Source organism: Balaenoptera borealis (assembly GCF_965194805.1).
Source record: "Balaenoptera borealis genome assembly, chromosome: 6".
Classification (NCBI taxonomy): domain Eukaryota; kingdom Metazoa; phylum Chordata; class Mammalia; order Artiodactyla; family Balaenopteridae; genus Balaenoptera; species Balaenoptera borealis.
This window is the reverse complement of record NC_138863.1, coordinates 34,086,852-34,107,926: the sequence shown is the minus strand read 5'-3', so window position 1 is coordinate 34,107,926 and position 21,075 is coordinate 34,086,852. Positions and strand designations below refer to the sequence as shown.

Sequence of the window (21,075 nt, the reverse complement as noted above, 5' to 3'; positions counted from 1 at the left end):
ATAACCTATATGGGAAAAGAATCTGAAAAAAATGGAATCACTTTGCTGTACACCTGGAACTAACACAACACCTTAAATCAACTATACTTCAATGAAAAATAAATAAATTTTAAAAAAAATTAAAAAATTTTTGATCTGTAAAAATGACTGAATTCTGTATAGGATCTCTGGGACACCAGAGGAAAATGCTAATATAATTACTAGAGGAAAGATCAGATAGACAGCAAGGCCAAAGTGAAACCCTAAGGACAGAGAAGCATTGGAGAAGGAGAACTAATAGTGAAAAGAAAAATGGAACCTCACTGGAGTAATCAAATAGAAGTTCCCTGAGTGGATAGTCAATATGCACATAACTGTAGTGATACATGTCTCATATCTATATGTGCTGTGAGGAACTTAAGTATTGTTATGTTGGGCATTTCTGTCATCAGATCTGAAAGAAATATAGTCATGAAAAGATAGTTTTCTGGATAGTTTAAGACTGATCATACTTTCCAAAATCTGTGTTTAGTTAAGACCTGTGTTTAGTTATGTTGCTCTTTGACTTATTAAATATTTTTGCTAATTGTGTTTACATCTAAATATATCAATAAAATAGAATGCCTTAATATTTTAAAATAAGTTATGATCTGTCAGAAAATCATATATTACTCTGAGTATAAAAGATGATTAAATATAATTGGACTAACCAAGATATAGGGCTAGAAATAGAGCAAGAGTTAGATTGGAAGGCTTTGTAAAACACAGAGAACACGTCCAGGATGAGTAAGTAAATGCAAAGAAAGAGCAAAGGTAGAATTACCACATAGAAAGGGCAAGGACAGTAAGGAGTTTGACCAGCTTCGAGAAAGAGATGAATTTAAGGAAATTGAAACTAGATTGGCTAGATAGGATCAGATAATAACCTGATGAGAAGTTATTATTAGGCAAAGAGGAGTTTTATTTTAAAATTTCTAATATGTTGCAGACCAGTTGTTGTGTGAAATATAATACAAATGAATTAGAAAATTAAATAAAATATTTGCCCCAATTTTTTATTATTGAAATTAATATCCATACATGGATGACTGTCTCTTGTTTCCTTTCCTCTTCAATTCTTCCTTTTTCTTCCTTTCTCCTTTTGTAGTTTAAAGTTATTTAAAAGCAGAGAATTTTTGTTTCAATATAAAACCAAAATGATGTCAGCTAAGTTACTTTGTACTTTTGTGGCTTTTTGTTGATGTGAAGGTTCTTTTCCTATCCTGTGGATCAGCAGCCTTTAATCCAAACATGGCATATTTTTCTGGTATAAAGAGAAGGCCAACGCCTGAGCTTTAGGTACCTGCAGGTTAGAATGCTTGGGAGGATGAGGGCAGTGAAGTAGAGATGGAATAACTACCAGCAGTAGCCAGGGACCAGGCTAATACCATGGAACCCAGATGGAGGAACAATTTCAAAGAAAGATATAAAAAACTGTAATGAATGATACAGAAGATCAAGGAGGTTAAGAAAAAAGAAACCAGTGCATTTGTAGGGACTGTCATGAATATCTTGGGTCAGTTCCAAGATTGGATAAAGCTGTGTGAAATAGGTTAAAAAGAGTTTGAGTCAGTAAAGTGGCTTAATTTACACAAATTCAACTATACTTTGTCTTTAAAAAAAAAAAGAAAAGATGGAAGAGAACTTAAATAGTGTTCTCAGTGAACAGTGTTCTTAGTGTATGTTAATTGGGGAAATGTAAATCTCTTCCTTCAGTTAGACTCAATTCCCATATGCCTATCACAGTGTGAGAATGTGAGCATCTTTAAAGATAAACATTGTATTTTTCATTTTAAATGGCCCCCTTTTTTAAAAGTAAATTTATTTATTTATTTATTTTTGACTGTGTTGGGTCTTTGTTGCTGCGCGCAGGCTTTCTTTAGTTGCGGCGAGCAGGGGCTACTCTTCGTTGCAGTTTGTGGGTTTCTCATTGCAGTGCTTCTCTTGAGCACGGGCTCTAGGTGCGCGGGCTTCAGTAGTTATGGCATGCAGGCTCAATAGTTGTGGCTCACGGGCTCTAGGGCACAGGCTCAGCAGTTGTGGCGCATGGGCTTAGTTGCTCTGTGGCATGTGGGATCTTCCCGTACCAGGGCTCAAACCCATGTCCCCTGCATGGGCAGGAAGATTCTTAACCACTGCGCCACCAGGGAAGTCCTGGCCCCTTCTATTCAGAAGCCAATTATTTCATCTGATGCTCAGTTGAAGAAATGCCATCTGGGACTTCCCTGGTGGTCCAGTGGCTAAGACTCTGTACTCCCAATGCAGGGGGCCTGGGTTCAATTCCTGGTCAGGGAACTAGATCCCATGTGCATGCTGCAACTAAGAGTTCGCATGCCGCAGCTAAAGATCCCCCGTGCCACAACTAAGACCCAGCACAGCCAAATAAATGAATAAATAAATAAATATTAATGAAAATGAAATGTTATCTGTTCAGTGCTATATCATATTTTATACATTATTAATATGTGTTAGGGTTTTAGGCACAAGTCATAAAATAAACCACATTTTATGGGAGACTTAAGAGCTTTAAAAGTATAATTTTAAATATACACAGTTTTCAGTTGATTTTACTTAATTTATTTATTTATTTATTTTTGGCTGTGTTGGGTCTTCGTTTCTGTGCGAGGGCTTTCTCTAGTTGCGGCGAGCGGGGGCCACTCTTCATCGCTGTGCGCGGGCCTCTCACTATCACAGCCTCTCTTGTTGCGGAGCATAGGCTCCAGATGCGCAGGCTCAGTAGTTGTGGCTCATGGGCCCAGTTGCTCCGCGGCATGTGGGATCTTCCCAGACCAGGGCTCGAACCCGTGTCCCCTGCATTGGCAGGCGGATTCTCAACCACTGCACCACCAGGGAAGCCCTTCAGTTGATTTTAAATCCCACTTTCTGGCCATTCTTTCTTAACTGTTAGCAAAGATGTGCCTCAAATATATATGGTAAAGAAATGGAAGGAGGGGCTTCCCCAGTGGCGCAGTGGTTGAGAATCTGCCTGCCAATGCAGGGGACACGGGTTCGAGCCCTGGTCTGGGAAGATCCCACATGCCACGGAGCAGCTGGGCCCGTGAGCCACAGTTACTGAGCCTGCGCATCTGGAGCCTGTGCTCCGCAACAAGAGAGGCCGCGATAATGAGAGGCCCGCGCACCGCGATGAAGAGTGGCCCCCACTTGCCGCAACTAGAGAAAGCCCTCGCACAGAAACGAAGACCCAACACAGCCATAAATTTAAAAAAAAAAAAAAGAAAGAAATGGAAGGAGTATAAACCTGTCAACGGAGAAGAGAGAGGGAGAGTGTGTGATAATTGGAGAAACCAGCGAGGTTAAAGTTAGCTCTTTATTTGTATTTTTTTGCGAGACCTGTGGATAACTGAAGGAAGACTTGGAAGATACTTGGAACACAGTGAGTAAAGGTGAAAGCAGTAGTACTCTTAATATGGCTAGGTTTATTTATCTTTCTGATATTAGAAGCAGCAGGTTTCTTATTTTTTTTAATTTATGTAAGTGAAATAAGGCTATTTCCCCTCTTAATCTACTGTTGTCCATTAAAAGTTTTTTTTATATATTTCTTTTATCTGTTTACAGCTTCAGAACTAGCAAAAACACCAAGAAAAAGTGTTTCATCCAATTTGAAGAGTGATCCTGAAATTACCATAGACATTCCTCAGTGTAGCAAGGGTAAGATTTTACTTCACTTCTTTCAAGAGAGTTTTCGTAGTTGCTTCAAAGTTATAATATGTTACTTTTTTTTCTTGTCTAAGTGCATTTTTATATATTTTCTTCTTTTCTGTTCTGAAAATTCATTCAGTAAATGCAGTTAGTACCCCAGCCTGTGTGCTTTAGCATACCCATATTTAGCTATCAATAAAAGGGGAAAAGATCTGTGTGGGTTGAAGTTGTACAGATTGACAGGGCCAACTAGAAACAGTCTTAAATCCTGTTGTCATTTGCTTGAGTTAGCCAAATGTTTGTGGAAGATTTGCTTTGGCAAATACTATTGGAAATAAGGTTTTGGGGATTTGGAAGTCTTATAGTTTGGAGAATTGTGGAGCAGTTGTTTTTGAATGACCCATTCTAACTAGATTAAATAGTGTACTTTTAAAATAATGAACAATGAAAAGGACTCCATTTTTTCTTGTTACGTGAGTGCTACAGAAATGTCATTAATGGGAGAAATCATAAAATTAATAGTGACAGTTCAGCCTCTAGTGGAGATGCAGTTAATTGAGAATTCAATAATATGTAGTGGCTTCTGGGTAGAACCTGCACCTTTGCTTTTAATGAAACTAGGCTATTATGGAAAGTGAAGTATTTGTAGTAAGTAATGGCTTTTTGTTTCATTCTTTAGGGCATTCTGCTTCAGACAAAGTTCAGTTGAAGGTAAGCAATTGAGTAAAAACAAGGAAAACCCTTAGTGTTACAAAGTTAAGACATGATGAAAAATATCCATTTCATCTCTTAATTTAGATAATACTTTTATCATTTATAGGTATTTGCCAATTAAAATACCTAACTTACAGATAAAGAATCTGAGGCTCAGAGAGGTGAAGTGGCTTGTCTAAGTTCACCAAACTAGGAAGGAGAAAAGCTGGAAAATGAAGCTAGGTCTTCTGGACCCACCTGTTGTGCCTTTTCTATGTCAGAACTATCCCTGGGTGTTTTGTTTGTTTGTTTGTTTGTTTTTAATTTAATTTAATTTATTTATTTTTGGCTGTGTTGGGTCTTCTGGCATTCTTTTTCAAGTTGTGGATCACAACACATTAGTGGATCTTGTTTATTCCCTAAGAGACGATCAGAAAACCTGTTAGTCAGTGGTATTATATTTACATACCACAATAAAAGAGAACATCAGTCTGCGAGTCTTAGTGCACTGTCTTAGAAGGGGGAGTTCAGGAGAGAATATGTATAGGGCTTGGGGATCTGGACTCGAGGGGTTTAAGGCACATCTATCAAGATGGAGAACTGATCTGTATTAGACAGAATTCATGGCATAGTATTTTAGGAGTAGTGGACACAGTGAGGAGAGGGTCTTGAATTGAGTTTTGATAAGTAAACCAATGTTTGATAAGCTAGCTGTTTGCCCTGGTAAGTAGTCTGTTGTTCTGATGGGAAAATAGGTTGCCCAAATGAGCAAACTGTCAAGATAAATTAGTGTGCAGAAATTTCTGTAGCAAACAGTGAAGTTATTTAATAGTTTATAGCCTTATCTTTTTGAGCAAGAATTTTCTGAAATGGTTATTTTGACACAAATATTCTCAGACCTGATAATTAAGCTATATGGATATAGGTTGTCTCAACTCTCAGTGTTGAAATCAGTTTAGTAGGGCATGATCTACAGTTTAAAAAAATGAAATAGAATAAATTAGAAAATTTCTATTTTATAAGTATTATTTAATTATAATTTGGTTAAGTTATATATGCACATGTGTACTGGATCAAGGTGGCAAAACGTAAAAAAAAACTATAAGGATCTGGACCAAAGAAGTTTGAAATATACTGTGATATACTTTATAAACCCAGTAGGTGATCAGATCACCTATTATAATAGTATTCTTAATATCCCAAATCAAAATTTAGTTATAATATTTGTAACTAGCACCCACAACTTATCACAAGATAACAGACTTAAATTTTTTGTCATATTTTCATGTTGCCAAAAAAACACAGGGTACTTTATCTTTTTATCAGTACTGTTATCATGTATACACCAGTAGGCATTATATTGTGCTAGAAATTGAATGGTGTTAAAGTGTTGTATTCTGTAAGGAAAAGAAAAACGTGCGTTATACTCTGTAAAATGTTTAAAAAGTTAAAAATACAGAAGTAAAAAGTAGAAATCTTTTTTCTCTCCTTCTCACAGACTACTTTAACACCAGTAAATTTCTCGTACATGGAAAGGCCCACTGCAGTAAGTATAGGAGTCCCATTTCCTTGCTTACTCATCATCCCTGGACAGTATTACCTTGTTTTAGAAAAAATACTCTAATCTGATGGGTGAAGAATGATTCAAAGGCTGATAAGCTTTTTCTTTACATAATAATAGAAGTGCATCCTTCTCAGGTGTCTGGAATACAACTTCTAGAACCACTCTAGGAATCCTTCGGAATTCGTTGTATCACTTTTGTTGTCATACTCTCCCCCCGCAACAAATTCATATATTGTTGTCTTCCAGGTCTAGGAAGGAGCTCATCTGGTTCTAATGTCTATTGAAAACAAAATATTTTTCTTCCTTTCTAGCCTTTCTTTGACTCAGAGACATCATTAATTTTCATGTCATCATTATTATTTGACTATTTAAACTATATTGCTTTTTTATTTTTAAACAGAACAATGATAAAAGTGAATTTCTGTCAACAGCACCTCATGGGCTAAGGAAAAGACTAATAGGTGTGTATTTCTTTTTACACTGAGTTTTTATAAAAAGAAGCATCTAAACAAGAGGCAATAATGGTTAAATATACAGGTTCTAGTCTTAGAATGCTTACTTTTTATCTTTGGGCTGCCACTTACAGGGACCTCTCTATGCCTCAATTTTTTTCGTTTGCGAAATAGGGATAATAGTGGTACCAGCCTCAGAGTTATTTTGAGATTAATTGAAATAAAGGATGTCAAAGCGCTTAGTGTAGTGCTTGACCTTGGTATGTGCTTAACAGGTGTTGGCTATTATTACCTTTTATTATTATAACTACTTATTGCTATTTCTTTTCATGAAAGAAAGGATATGTTCATGTCTTCAATTAAGCTGTAGATTCCTTAAGGGCAAGGACTATATCTTATATTTTAACTCATAACACTTAGCACTATGTCTTTACATTATAGTCAATGGATATTGAGGTTAGTTAAAATTCTTCAATAAAATAACATGCCTTTTAGTTTATTTGCCTGAGACAGTTTTAGAAATGGTTCTGTTGATTTATTTAGAAGTTTTAGCAATATATTGAAACAATTTTAAATATTTACAGTTGTACTGAATACTATACAAAGCCAAGTAAACAGACATGGTTCCCGCCTTTGGGAAAATTATAAATGGTTTTGGGTTTTTTTTATGTTTTGGGGGTGGTTTTTTGGCCACACCACGTGGCTTGCGGGATCTTAGTTCCCCAGCCCGGGGTTGAACCCGGGCCATGGCAGCGGAAGCGCTGAGTCCTAAACACTGGACTGCCAGGGAACTCTCTGGTTTGGGGTTTAAATATTTAACTTTGGGGCAAATGACTTTTTGACGTTTATATTTCTGAAAGATGTCAACTCCTTTCTTGGGGTTGACCCCTTGACAATAATGTTAGCTAGCATTGTTAAATCTATGCCCTGTAGCTCTTTTTGTTTCAAGGTATAGAGTTGATAATACATTTTTAATCAACATAAAAATTGTAGCACTAAATTATTGTATATCTGAAGCAATAAAAGATGATATATGCAATTGATTATTATTATTTTATGTCAAATACATCCCACATCTTAAGTTTACTCCTTACCCCACAGAAGAATCCTTTTTAGAGAGAAGGTGAACTTCCTTCTCCTTCTCAATCACCACCAAACAAATATATCAACATGTGTGTTGTATTCATGTAAATAGGGTAAAGACATTGTCTGGTACCTCCTACCACTTCTAACCCTTGCATCTACCATGGGCAGCAATCAGTGCAAATCTGAATCTGCTAAGCTATGTATGCCCACAAAATCAAGCCTTTTTTTTTTTTTTTTTTTCTTTTTCTTTTTCAGTATCTATATTTGTTATATGCTGACTCTGGATATTCTGAAATATGCTCTTCAAAATAAAGAGTGATTTGCTTAAAATTATTTCATTCATAGTTTGGAAGTTAACCTTTTATGATAGTTTTATACTTATTTTGTTGAGTGTAAGTTTTATCCTTTATGATTATAAAACTAGCTTTATTATTTCTGGAGAGTGGTGGGGGTGGCTACGGTTTGTTTAAAAATATAATTCTTATATCTACTATGGGATGGATTGTGCATATGTATTAGTAGTACTTAAAGTAGTAGCTGTCATTTATTGAGTGCTCTATCAGTTAGGGTGGCATTTTCAGTAGGCAGCAATGGAAAATTCTATAACAATGGCTTAAGCCATGGACACTGAAGTATCTCACATCATAAGTCTAGGGATACACAGTTCACGGTTGATGTAGTGACTCAACAGTGTCATGAAGGATACAGGTTCTTCCTATCTTTCCGCTTTGCTGCTGGCATTTTTCATCTTTAGTTTTGATATTTTGTATTGCAAAATGGCTTCCATAGCTTTAAGCTATGGGTATAAGTAAGGGGCTTTCCTTCCATAAGTGAGGAAAATCTTTCCCAGAAGCTTCCAGCAAATTTCCCCTCAAGTTTCATTGGTTAAAGGTTTACATAGCCAACTCTAGTTGCAAAGGAGGCTGAGAGAGCACATATCTGGCAAAGGAAAAGACAATTAAATTACTGTGATTATTTATCCCTTAGGGTGGAGCACATTGCCACATTTTACAATGAATTCTATTAGCAAGGAAGAAGGATTAGGTATTAGGTATGACTGACAATTTCTGCCACCTTTCCTATGTGTTAGGCATTGTTTGTTGCTTTACATGCATTTCAATGTAATCTTCACAATGCTTTATTAAATTAGGCACTGGTAGCCTCATTTGATAAGTGAGGAAACTGGTGCTCAGAAAACTTACATAACTAGCTCTGGTGAAATCATCAGCAAGTAATGACAAAACCAGAAGTCACAATCTCTTACTTCAAAGCCCACACTCTTCTTAATACCCCACAATGCCTCTCTTGTCAAACTGTCCAATTTTCCCAATTGCTTCCTCCCCACACAGTTCCAAGGTCTCATTCTGACAGTGAAAGTGAATATTCTGCTTCCAACTCGGAGGACGATGAAGGGGTTGCACAGGAATATGAAGAGGACACTAATGAAGTCATATTGAGCGAACAGATTCAAGCTCAGAATAGAGTAGTTTCGGCTCCTGTTTGCAAAGAAACGCCTTCTAAGAAAATGAAAAGAGATAAAACAGTAAGTGAAGAGAGAGACTTTAAAGAAAAATCAGTAGTATCTCAAAGATAAGCCACCTAAGAGATCCAAATGGGAGAATGAACATAATTTTTTTTCTTCACTTTTCTACATTTTCTCAGCCTTTCACATAAATTCCCGCATATATTTGTGTCTATTTCTGGACTTCGTATCCTGGCCTTTCTGTATCCGTATTCATGTATCAGTACCATAGTATATGCTAAAGGTGACAATTCAGTTGAATAAAAAGAGCTTTTAAATAAATATTGATTGGATAATTGGAGGCAAGACTTCTCAGTATATACCTTTTTATATAGTTTCATTTTTGTAACGTTGCTGATGTAAAGTCAGTGTAAGTAATAAATGATGTGACTATGGACCCAGGTTGCGTCGTTTGGAGAACACTGCACCTATTATGGCCTGAGAAAAGGCTAATTATCCCAGCGTGCTCTGTAAAGACTCAGAGCAGTCTAGGAAGCCTCCTGCTTGAATGACTTTCCATTCCTTCCTTACCACCACGCAGCTCAGTCCTGCCTCAAATCAGTAGAACACGTGGTGAGTCATTTTGCTGGAATAATAGGCAAGTCTTTTTTTACCTTGCTGTTGATGTCTTTCTCATTTCCACAGTCCTTCAACTGTACTAATTAAAGGATTTGCTAGGAGTGTGTGAGGCAAAACAAAGGTCCTGATGTGTAAAACCCTTTTTTTTTCCCAGTCTAAATGGGAATTATATGTTGGAATTTAGGAATCGTTTTTGGGCAGACTACTTCAATCTAGTGATTTTCTTCAACTTTTATGATCCTAAGAGTTACTCAGTTTTATTACTGGAATTAAATTTGTTTGGTCCTTAGTCTGTGTTGTTGCTTCAAAAAGAAAATACTGACTGCCAAGTAAAGAATTTCACATATCCTGTTTATGCTAATATTACTGTCTAGTCCTCATATAAAACAAATATCTGAAACTAAGAACTCACTTTGCTTCGTCCACTTTCAGAGTGACTTAGTAGAAGAATATTTTGAAGCCCACAGCAGTTCAAAAGTTTTAACCTCTGATAGAACACTGCAGAAACTAAAGAGGGCTAAACTGGATCAGGTATGTTGCAAGGAGTGTTATTTGTAAATTGTTCTTATTGTGAGCTGAAAAATACAGTACATAAGCAGCAAATCTGAAGAGTAAGTGTACATAGCAGAATACTATCCTGATCAAATGAAACACAAATTAGTGTGACATCACTATTGCATATTTTATTATGTAAATGGTAACTGGTTCATTGGATTAGAATTGTTTGACATACTCTAATTGTACATATATAATTACATATTTTTCTCTTATTTATTGTTTCTTCAGGATCTATAATCATCAGGGTCATAGTTTCTTTTTTTTAATTTATTGAAGTATAGTTGATTTACAATGTTGTATTAATTTCTACTGTACAGCAAAGTGATTCAGTTATACCTGTATATATATTTTTTCATATTTTCCATTATGGTTTATCACAGGATTTTTTTTTTTAACATCTTTATTAGAGTATAATTGCTTTACAATGGTGTGTCAGTTTCTGCTTTATAACAAAGTGAATCAGTTATACATATACATATGTCCCCATATCTCTTCCCTCTTGCATCTCCCTCCCTCCCACCCTCCCTATCCCACCCCTCTAGGTGGTCACAAAGCACCCAGCTGATCCCCCTGTGCTATGCGGCTGCTTCCCACTAGCTATCTATTTTACGTTTGGTAGTGTATATATGTCCATGCCACTCTCTCACTTTGTCCCAGCTTACCCTTCCCCCTCCCCGTATCCTCAAGTCCATTATCTAGTAGGTCTACATCTCTATTCCCGTCTTGCCACTACGTTCTTCTGACCATTTTCTTTTTTTCTTCTTTTTTTTTTTTAGATTCCATGTATATGTGTTAGCATACAGTATTTGTTTTTCTCTTTCTGACTTACTTCACTCTGTATGACAGTCTCTAGGTCCATCCACCTCACTACAAATAACTCAGTTTCGTTCCTTTTTATGGCTGAGTAATATTCCATTGTATATATATGTATCACAGGATTTTGAATATAGTTCCCTGTGCAGGGTCATAGTTTCTTTGATATCCATGTACCATTAATCTCTGTTACCAGTTTAACCCACATATTCATTGAACCTCACACTGGTCATAAAACAAAGACTGACCTGACTCTCAGTTAAAAACCTTGCAAAAAGCAGAGGATATTCTGCTTCTTGCTATTATGGAAAGCCTGCCCACTGCAGTAAGGTAACAAGGTTGCTATATACTATGGTTCCAGTGTCTCGTTTTATAAAAAAATACCATACAGTTAGACTCAGGGCTTTGACAGATACCTCACTAAGAGAGGACAAAGAACCATCTGAATAAGAAAATCTTTCATTAGAAACTGGGCTTGAGGGACTTCCCTGGCGATCCTTGGTTAGGACTCCGTGCTTCCACTGCAGGGGGCATGGGTTCAATCCCTGGTCAGGGAACTAAGATCCCACAAGCCATGCAGCCGGAAAAAAAAAAAAAGAAACTGGCTTGATAATTTAAGTCATGAAGAGATTGTTATTGACTCAGAGAGAATCAAGATTTTATCTGAAATAGGAATTCAGTGCAATTTCCTAAGGTATACAGGGCTTTTGACAGAGTTTTCCAGCTATAGAAAAGAGAGAAGAGAGGTTTACCATAGGGTAAACCTCTATGGCTTGGATGACATGGTGCTGTGTGGTTGGGGGTTTTTGTTTTTTTTCTGTTTTGTTTGTTTGTTTCCACCTGTCTCATAGGTATTGCAACTCAGATCAGAGACTAGCTGAAAACATGTGTCAAGAAACCAAGCTGTTCAAGGAAGAGATGGCACTAACATCTGCGTAGTGCATGTATTTTTTTTTTTCATATATACAGCAGGTTCTTATTAGTCATCAGTTTTATACACATCAGTGTATACATGTCAATCCCAATCTCCCAGTTCATCCCACCACACCCACACCCACGCCCACACCCACACCCACCTGCCACCGCTTACCCCCTTGATGTCCATACGTTTGTTCTCTACATCTGTGTCTCTATTTCTGCACTGCAAACCGGTTCATCTGTACCATTTTTCTAGATTCCACATATATGTGTTAATATATGATATTTGTTTTTCTCTTTCTGACTTACTTCACTCTGTATAACAGTCTCTAGATTCATCCACGTCTCTACAAATGACCCAATATGGTTCCTTTTTATGGCTGAGTAATATTCCATTGTACATATGTACCACATCTTCTTTATCCATTTGTCTGTTGACGGGCATTTAGGTTGCTTCCATGACCTGGCTATTGTAAATAGTGCTGCAGTGAATATTGGGGTGCTTGTGTCTTTTTGAATTATGGTTTTCTCTGGGTATATGCCCAGCAGTGGGATTGCTGGATCATATGGTAATTCTATTTTTAGTTTTTTAAGGAACCTGCATACTGTTCTCCATAGTGGCTGTATCAATTTACATTCCCACCAACAGTGCAAGAGGGTTCCCTTTTCTCCACACCCTCTCCAGCATTTGTTGTGTGCAGATTTTCTGATGATGCCCATTCTAACTGGTGTGAGGTGATACCTCATTGTAGTTTTGATTTACATTTCTCTAATAATTAGTGATGTTGAGCAGCTTTTCATGTGCTTCTTGGCCATCTGTATGTCCTCTTTGGAGAAATGTCTGTTTAGGTCTTCTGCCCATTTTTGGATTAGGTTGTTTGTTTTTAAATATTGAGCTGCATGAGCTGTTTATATATTTTGGAGATTAATCCTTTGTCCGTTGATTCATTTGCAAATATTTTCTCCCATTCTGAGGGTTGTCTCTTCGTCTTATTTGTAGTTTCCTTTGCTTTGAAAAAGCTTTGAAGTTTCATTAGGTCCCATTTGTTTATTTTTGTTTTTATTTCCATTACTCTAGGAGGTGGATCAAAAAAGATCTTGCTGTGATTTATGTCAAAGAGTGTTCTTCCTATGTTTTCCTCTAAGAGTTTTAGAGTGTCCGATCTTACATTTAGGTCTTTAATCCATTTTGAGTTTACTTTTGTGTATGGTGTTAGGGAGTGTTCTAATTTCATTCTTTTACACATAGCTGTCCAGTTTTCCCAGCACCACTTATTGAAGAGACTGTCTTTTCTCCATTGTATATCCTTGCCTCCTTTGTCATAGATTAGTTGACCATAGGTGCGTGGGTTTATCTCTGGGCTTTCTATCCTGTTCCACTGATCTATATTTCTGTTTTTGTGCCAGTACCGTATTGTCTTGATTACTGTAGCTTTGTAGTATAGTCTGAAGTCAGGGAATCTGATTCCTCCAGCTCCATTTTTTTCCCTCAAGACTGCTTTGGCTCTTCGGGGTCCTTTGTGTCTTCATACAAATTTTAAGATTTTTTGCTCTAGTTCTGTAAAAAATGCCATTGGTAATTTGATAGGGATTGCATTGAATCTGTAGATTGCTTTGGGTAGTATAATCATTTTCACAATATTGATTCTTCCAATCCAAGAACATGGTGTATCTCTCCATCTGTTGGTATCATCTTTAATTTCTTTCAACAGTGTCTTATACTTTTCTGCATACAGGTCTCTTGTCTCCCTCAATAGGTTTATTCCTAGGTATTTTATTCTTTTTGTTGCAATGGTAAATGGGAGTGTTTCCTTAATTTCTCTTTCAGATTTTTCATCATTAGTGTATAGGAATGCAAGAGATTTCTGTGCATTAATTTAGTATCCTGCAACTTTACCAAATTCATTGATCAGCTCTAGTAGTTTTCTGGTGGCATCTTTAGGATTCTCTGTGTATAGTGTCATCTGCAAACAGTGACAGTTTTACTTCTTCTTTTCCAATTTGTATTCCTTTTATTTCTTTTTTCTTCTCTGATTGCCATGGCTCAGACTTCCAAAACTATGTTGAATAATAGTGGTGAGAGTGGACATCCTTGTCTTGTTCCTGATCTTAGGAATACTTTAAGTTTTTCACCATTGAGAATGATGTTTGCTGTGGGTTTGTCATATATGGCCTTTATTATGTTGAGGTAGGTTCCCTCTCTGCCCACTTTCTGGAGAGTTTTTATCATAAATGGGTGTTGAATTTTGTCAAAAGCTTTTTCTGCATCTATTGAGATGATCATATGGTTTTTATTCTTCAATTTCTTAATATGGTGTATCACACTGATTGATTTGCGTATACTGAAGAATCCTTGCATCCCTGGGATAAATCCCACTTGATCATGGTGTATGATCCTTTTAATGTGTTGTTGCATTCTGTTTGCTAGTATTTTGTTCAGGATTTTTGCATCTATATTCATCAATGATATTGGTCTGTAATTTTCTTTTTTTATAGTATCTTTGTTTGGTTTTGGTATCAGGGTGACGGTGGCCTGGTAGAATGAGTTTGGGAGTGTTCCTTCCTCTGCAGTTTTTTGGAGGAGTTTGAGAAGGATGGGTGTTAGCTCTTCTCTAAATGTTTGATAGAATTCACCTGTGAAGCCATCTGGTCCTGGACTTTTGTTTGTTGGAAGATTTTTAATCACAGTTTCAATTTCATTACTTGTGATTGGTCTGTTCATATTTTCTGTTTCTTCCTGGTTCAGTCTTGGAAGGTTATACCTTTCTAAGAATTTGTCCATTTCTTCCAGGTCGTCCATTTTATTGGCATAGAGTTGCTTGTAGTAGTCTCTTAGGATGCTTTGTATTTCTGCGGTGTCTGTTGTAACTTCTCCTTTTTCGTTTCTAATTTTATTGATTTGAGTCCAATCCCTGTTTTTCTTGATGAGTATGGCTAATGGTTTATCAATTTTGTTTATTTTCTCAAAGAACCAGCTTTTAGTTTTATTGATGTTTGCTATTGCTTTCTTTGTTTCTATTTCATTTATTTCTACTCTGTTCTTTATGATTTCTTTCCTTCTGCTAACTTTGGGTTTTGTTTGTTCTTCTTTCTCTAGTTCCTTTAGGTGTAAGGTTAGATTGTCTATTTGAGATTTTTCTTGTTTCTTGAGGTAGGCTTGTATAGCTATAAACTTCCCTCTTAGAATTGCTTTTGCTGCATCCCATAGGTTTTGGATCTTTGTGTTTTCATTGCCATTTGTCTCTAGGTACTCTTTTTTTTTTTTTTTAATAAATTTACTTATTTTATTTATTTATTTTTGGCTGCGTTGGATCTTCGTTGCTGCGCGCGGGCTTTCTCTAGTTGTGGCGAGCGGGGCTACTCTTCGTTGTGGTGCGCTGGCTTCTCATTGCGGTGGCTTCTCTTGCTGCAGAGCACGGACTCCAGGCATGTAGGCTTCAGTAGTTGTGGCTCACGGGCTTAGTTGCTCCGCGGCATGTGGGATCTTCCCTGACCAGGGCTCGAACCCGTGTCCCCTGCATAGGCAGGCAGATTCTTAACCGCTGTGCCACCAGGGAAGCCCTGTCTCTAGGTACTTTTTGATTTCCTCTTTGATTTCTTCAGTGATCTCTTGGTTATTTAGTAATGTATTGTTTAGCCTCCATGTGTTTGTGTTTTTTATGGTTTTTTTCCCCGTAATTGATTTCTAATCTCATAATGTTGTGGTCAGAAAAGATGCTTGCTATGATTTCAGTTTTCTTAAATTTACTGAGGCTTGATTTGTGACCCAAGATGTGATCTATCCTGGAGAATGTTCCGTGTGCACTTGAGAAGAAAGTGTATTCTGCTACTTTTAGGTGGAATGGTCTATAAATATCAATTAAATTTACCTGGTCTATTGTGTCATTTAAAGCTTGTGTTTCCTTATTTATTTTCTGTTTGGATGATCTGTCCATTGGTGTAAGTGGGGTGTTAAAGTCCCCAACTATTATTGTTTTACTGTTGATTTCTCCTTTCATGGTTGTTAGCATTTGCCTTATGTATTGAGGTGCTCCTATGTTGGGTGCATAAACATTTATAATTGTTATATCTTCTTTTTGGATTGATCCTTTGATCATTAGGTAGTGTCCTTCCTTATCTCTTGTAACAGTCTTTATTTTAAAGTCTATTTTATCAGATACGAGTATTGCTACTCCAGCTTTCTTTTGATTTCCATTTGCATGGAATATCTTTTTCCATCCCCTCACTTTCAGTCTGAATGTGTCCCTAGGTCTGAAGTGGGTCTCTTGTAGACAGCATATATATGGGTCTTGTTTTTGTATCCATTCAGCAAGCCTGTATCTTTTGGTTGGAGCATTTAATCCATTCACGTTTAAGGTAATTATCTATATGTATGTTCCTATTACCATTTTCTTAATTGTTAGGTCCTTTTCTTCTCTTGTGTTTCCCACTTAGAGAAGTTCCTTTAGCATTTGTTGTAGAGCTGGTTTGGTGGTGCTGAATTCTCTTAGCTTTTGCTTGTCTGTAAAGCTTTTGATTTCTCCGTTGTATCTGAATGAGATCCTTGCTGGGTAGAGTAATCTTGGTTGTAGGGTCTTCCCTTTCGTCACTTTAAGTATATCATGCCACTCCCTTCTGGCTTGTAGAGTTTCTGCTGAGAAATCAGCTGTTAACCTTACGGGAGTTCCCTTGTATGTTATTTGTCGTTTTTACCTTGCTGCTTTCAGTAATTTTTCTTTGTCTTTAATTTTTGCCAGTTTGATTACTGTGTGTCTCAGCGTGTTTCTCCTTGGGTTTATCCTCTATAGGACTCTCTGCGCTTCCTGGACTTGGGTGGCTATTTCCTTTCCCATGTTAGGGAAGTTTTCGACTATAATCTCTTCAAATATTTTCTCGGATCCTTTCTCTCTTTCTCTTCTCCTTCTGGGACCCCTATAATGCGAATGTTGTTGCGTTTTACCCAGAGGTCTCTTAGGCTGTCTTCATTTCTTTTCATTCTTTTTTCTTTATTCTGTTCCGCAGCAGTGAATTCCACCATTCTGTCTTCCAGGTCACTTGTCTGTTCTTCTGCCTCAGTTATTCTGCTATTGATTCCTTCTAGTGTAGTTTTCATTTCAGTTATTGTATTGTTCATCTCTGTTTGTTTGTTCTTTAATTCTTCTAGATCTTTGTTAAACATTTCTTGCATCTTCTCGATCTTTGCCTCCATTCTTTTTCCGAGGTCCTGGATCATCTTCACTATCATTATTCTGAATTCTTTTTCTGGAAGCTTGCCTATCTCCTCTTCATTTAGTTGTTTTTCTGGGGTTTTATCTTGTTCCTTCATCTGGTACATAGCCCTCTGCCTTTTCATCTTGTCTGTCTTTCTGCGAATGTGTTTTTTGTTCCACAGGCTGCAGGATTGTAGTTCCTCTTGCTTCTTCCTTAGTGCATGTATTTTTATATAAGCAACATGGGGGAAGGAGAAGTGGATCTAGGGTCAAAGTAGGACTTCATAGGACCTAGAGACAAAAAGACATGTTGGAGGATGAAAGAAACACCTGTTACTGATAGTGAAGAAAGGGAGGTCTTTCATTAATTGTGGACATAGCTGACAGATACAGTCATAGTAACATGTGTCAATAAGCATTTATTTCTCATGTCTGCGGGTCACCTGGGAGTTGGCTGATCTAGGATTTGCTCCACATGTCTGTCTTCCTTGTTGGACCTCCTTGGAAAGCTAGCAGAGGCATGTTCTTCTCATAACAATGTCAGAGACAGAAGAAGTAGAAAAACAAAAGACCTCCTAAAGCCTGGGCTCAAACTTTCTCAGTGTTATTTCTGCCTCATTCTAGTGGCCACAGTAAATCACGTGGCTGAAAACAAAGTCACAGAACACGGGACTCCACCCATTTAGTAGGAGGGATTGCAAAGTCACATGGCAAAGGGTGCAGATAGGAGAAGGGGCAAGTATTGGGGCTAATAATGTAATTCTGCACAGATACTAAAGTTTGAAATGAAGGTGAATAGGTGACATAACATTTCGGAGTTCACACTAAGTGTGAGTATGCTCTGATAATCCAGTATAAATAACTACTGAAAATGACACTAGTGCTTTATCTGCTTTTCAGGGCCCTAGACGTTAGGGAAAAAAACATCAGATGGAGAGAGAAATTTTGTAAAGCTACTACTTTACAGTTTTACTTAGAATTTGTCCTGTTTCTCTTTAAGTATATGGATGAATAAAAACTGTATAGGCTAGAGTGCCTGGAATCTTGGTTGCTGCTTTAGTCTTCAGTATTAAAAAAATATTTTACTTAAAGGATAGAATCATGAAAACACAGTAGTGCCAGGGTAAAAATGCATATACAGCTTTTTACTAGAGTTTTCATTTCAAGAAGTGAGCTGTGTTTGAGTCACTAGCATGAATTTCCAAGTTTTGGGTGCAGAGCAATGTATCTTCCTCAGTTTATTTTTACATTATTGTTTTAAAAACTTTGCCATACTTACGAAAGATAAAGGATTTGTTAGAAACAGCTTTTAAAGAGGAGCAGTGAATTTTACTAATGATAATGGTAAATTATAAAGAAACTTGACTGTTTTCTGAGAATTAATATTGAACTGTTACCTTAAGCTTTTACATTTTTTCAAATCCATAGGTTTTTAAAAGAGTGTCTGGATTTGTTGTCAAAGCTGGGAGGCAGGTTTAATCGTCTCCTTATGGTAACAATTGTTTTAGAAATTAAAGACTTATATTGATATTTGGAATTTATAGTCATGTAAATGGTTCTAGAGAAAATGTAGCAAATTCTTTACTGTTTTACATATTTGTACTTAAAGAATGTATAAAACATTTTAAGAAAGAAATATTGAAATATTATGTGTATTCTCAGTAGATGCACTCATTGCCAAACCTGATTAAAGTAATATTTCCACTGATGGCCTCTTCTAACCTCTACCTCTAAGGAAATATTTTTAGTGTGGATTGCTGTGATGTATGTGGATTGAGAGTGATTTTCTTCCCTCCCTCTTCCTTTTTTTTTTAAAGCAAACTTTGCATAACTTATTGAGCAAGGTTTCTCCTTCCTTTTCTGCTGAACTTAAACAACTAAATCAACAATATGAACAGTTATTTCATAAATGGATGTTGCAGTTACAGTAAGTAACTATTATCATTGTAAACCTTTGTAAAATAAAGAATAATATACATTTACATATCTATGTTAAAATCAAAGCAGTTTGACATTTAATTTTCTTTTTGCAATGAACTTGATATGTATTTTTATTTATATGTAAAAATTTGAAAAACAGGTGTTTTCCCAATTTTATGACCCAGATGTAGAAATGTCATATTATTATATGACTCTTCTCAGAAATTACAATTTTCAAGAAATTTGTCTTTTCTAAGTTTAATCAGACTTGAAAGCTATTGTGTAAAATAGCCTTTCTTAGAATTATGAATTATTACTTATAAAAATATTTGAAAATATAATTTGTCAAGATTGATAAATATATCAGTTAGATTTTAATTCAGTTTTTTTAATTCAGAGTTTCTAAAATGAAAGAATATATATTTTTCTTTCAATCTCATTCTGTTTACATGTACTGTAGACCTTCAGAATTTCATGAGATCTGTTCTCTAAACATTATTTTACCATTTTAAAATTGTTTCTTAGAATTTTTTTTAATTTTATCATTTTTCAAATACCTCAGGTTAAATTTAAATTTCCATTAAAACACCTAGAAGAATGATAAAGATTAAAACATAGTAATTTTTTTCTGTAATTACTTTTATATTCGTATTTGAAAGGACCTTAGTATAAAGAAGTGCTTAACGTGCTTTAGAAGGACCTTAGTATAAAGAAGTGCTTCACATTTTATGCTAAAATGTGAATGGTGCAGTAAGAACATAAAAATTGCCACAATTTTCCCCAATTGATCCTGGTTTTCTTTGCCAATAATAAATCAAAGGAGTATGCTAGTAAGAAAATAATTATCTTCCCTGTTAGGACCTCACCTTCTCTCAATAACTATTTATGGATCTGTTCATTTTGAATTTATAAGGCAGATCGTCACTCTGTCCCATCCCCCAGTCCACCAATTCTTCTTTCTTCCCATATGTCAACTTTGATAACTTGATTTGCTTTGCTTCCCAGCCTAGACCTCATAGTCAGCTACTTTAGTAGAATTGCTAGCTCTCTGAACTCCCTTGCTTCTTTTTTTCTGCTGCTTCTATCTTGCTAATCTCTGCCTTCGGGGGTTATCTCTTTTCTTTTCTATTTCCAGGCTATCCTGCCTTGCTACAGAGCATCACATAAATACTGTTTCTGATTGACCTCCGTTAAAAAATCATGGAGTTGAATTTTAGCCTGACCCCTAGTGCTTGGTGTTCTGGGTTGTCTCATTTACTCCCTTGGCTTCAGTTGCTTTTTGTATGTGAATAACTGCCATAACTATATCTCCAGCCCAGCCAGATCTCACTCCTCAGCAGCAGATGTGAATGTATATTGGAAGTGTAAATAATTCAATATACATAAAATACATAAAATTTAACTTATCTTAAATCCCTCAATCCCACCTGCCCCAGCTACCTCGCATAGTGGATGCACCCCATTCATGTAGTCTATGCCAAAAAACTGAGCTATTCTTAGTAGTCCCTTTCACTTAACCTTCCGTGTCTAATCACTCTCCAAATCCAACCGATTTGACGTATAAAGCCCTTGACACATTTGTCTCCATGACACCTAATTCAAGTCCATAGTCTTTGGTGGTTTTACCCTCCTTCCTATCCATTCCCCCACTCAGTCAATGTAATCTTCTAAAAAGATCATGTTAACTTTCCTATTAAAACCTTTCACTTAACACCTGACTATTTACTTCTAAATGCTCATGTTCCTTGGAATAAAATCCAATTCATGTCTTAGTTGATTTAACAACACCTTTGTGACCTGGCCCCTGATTACTTTTCCAGTTTAATCTATCAGTTAAAACTCTGCTTCAGCCTACAAGACTTTTTAGTGTCTTGTACCTAGTGCCGTGTTCTCCCTTGCCTCTTATTACTTGAAAGGTAGTAGGAGCTTGAGAGAAAGTTGGAACTGCAAGCTTGGTGTATGGATAATAAAACTGTGCTTTTGCTTTATATAAGTTGGGAATCAATATAGTTATTTAGCCATGCCATTTCTTCCTGTATTCTTTATAAGCTTAAATTAAGGAAACTGGTTGATTATAAAATTGGCAATAAGAAGTACTGAACT

The 21,075-nt window shown here is 36.4% G+C and overlaps 1 protein-coding gene across 4 annotated transcripts in view; it reads left to right on the top strand.

The window, feature by feature from the left end:
* ORC2 (origin recognition complex subunit 2) overlaps nucleotides 1-21,075 on the top strand; it is a 49,893-nt gene that overhangs the window by 17,965 nt on the left and 10,853 nt on the right. For 2 of the 4 annotated variants that reach the window (XM_082397075.1, XM_082397074.1), the window contains 7 exons: nucleotides 3,595-3,687; nucleotides 4,358-4,389; nucleotides 5,870-5,917; nucleotides 6,336-6,396; nucleotides 8,823-9,016; nucleotides 10,007-10,105; nucleotides 18,870-18,979. In XM_082397075.1, the coding sequence (XP_082253201.1) occupies nucleotides 3,595-3,687; nucleotides 4,358-4,389; nucleotides 5,870-5,917; nucleotides 6,336-6,396; nucleotides 8,823-9,016; nucleotides 10,007-10,105; nucleotides 18,870-18,979 (637 nt within the window). The remainder of the gene's footprint in view (nucleotides 1-3,594; nucleotides 3,688-4,357; nucleotides 4,390-5,869; nucleotides 5,918-6,335; nucleotides 6,397-8,822; nucleotides 9,017-10,006; nucleotides 10,106-18,869; nucleotides 18,980-21,075) is intronic. The other 2 variants (XM_082397077.1, XM_082397076.1) reach the window with 2 other exon arrangements.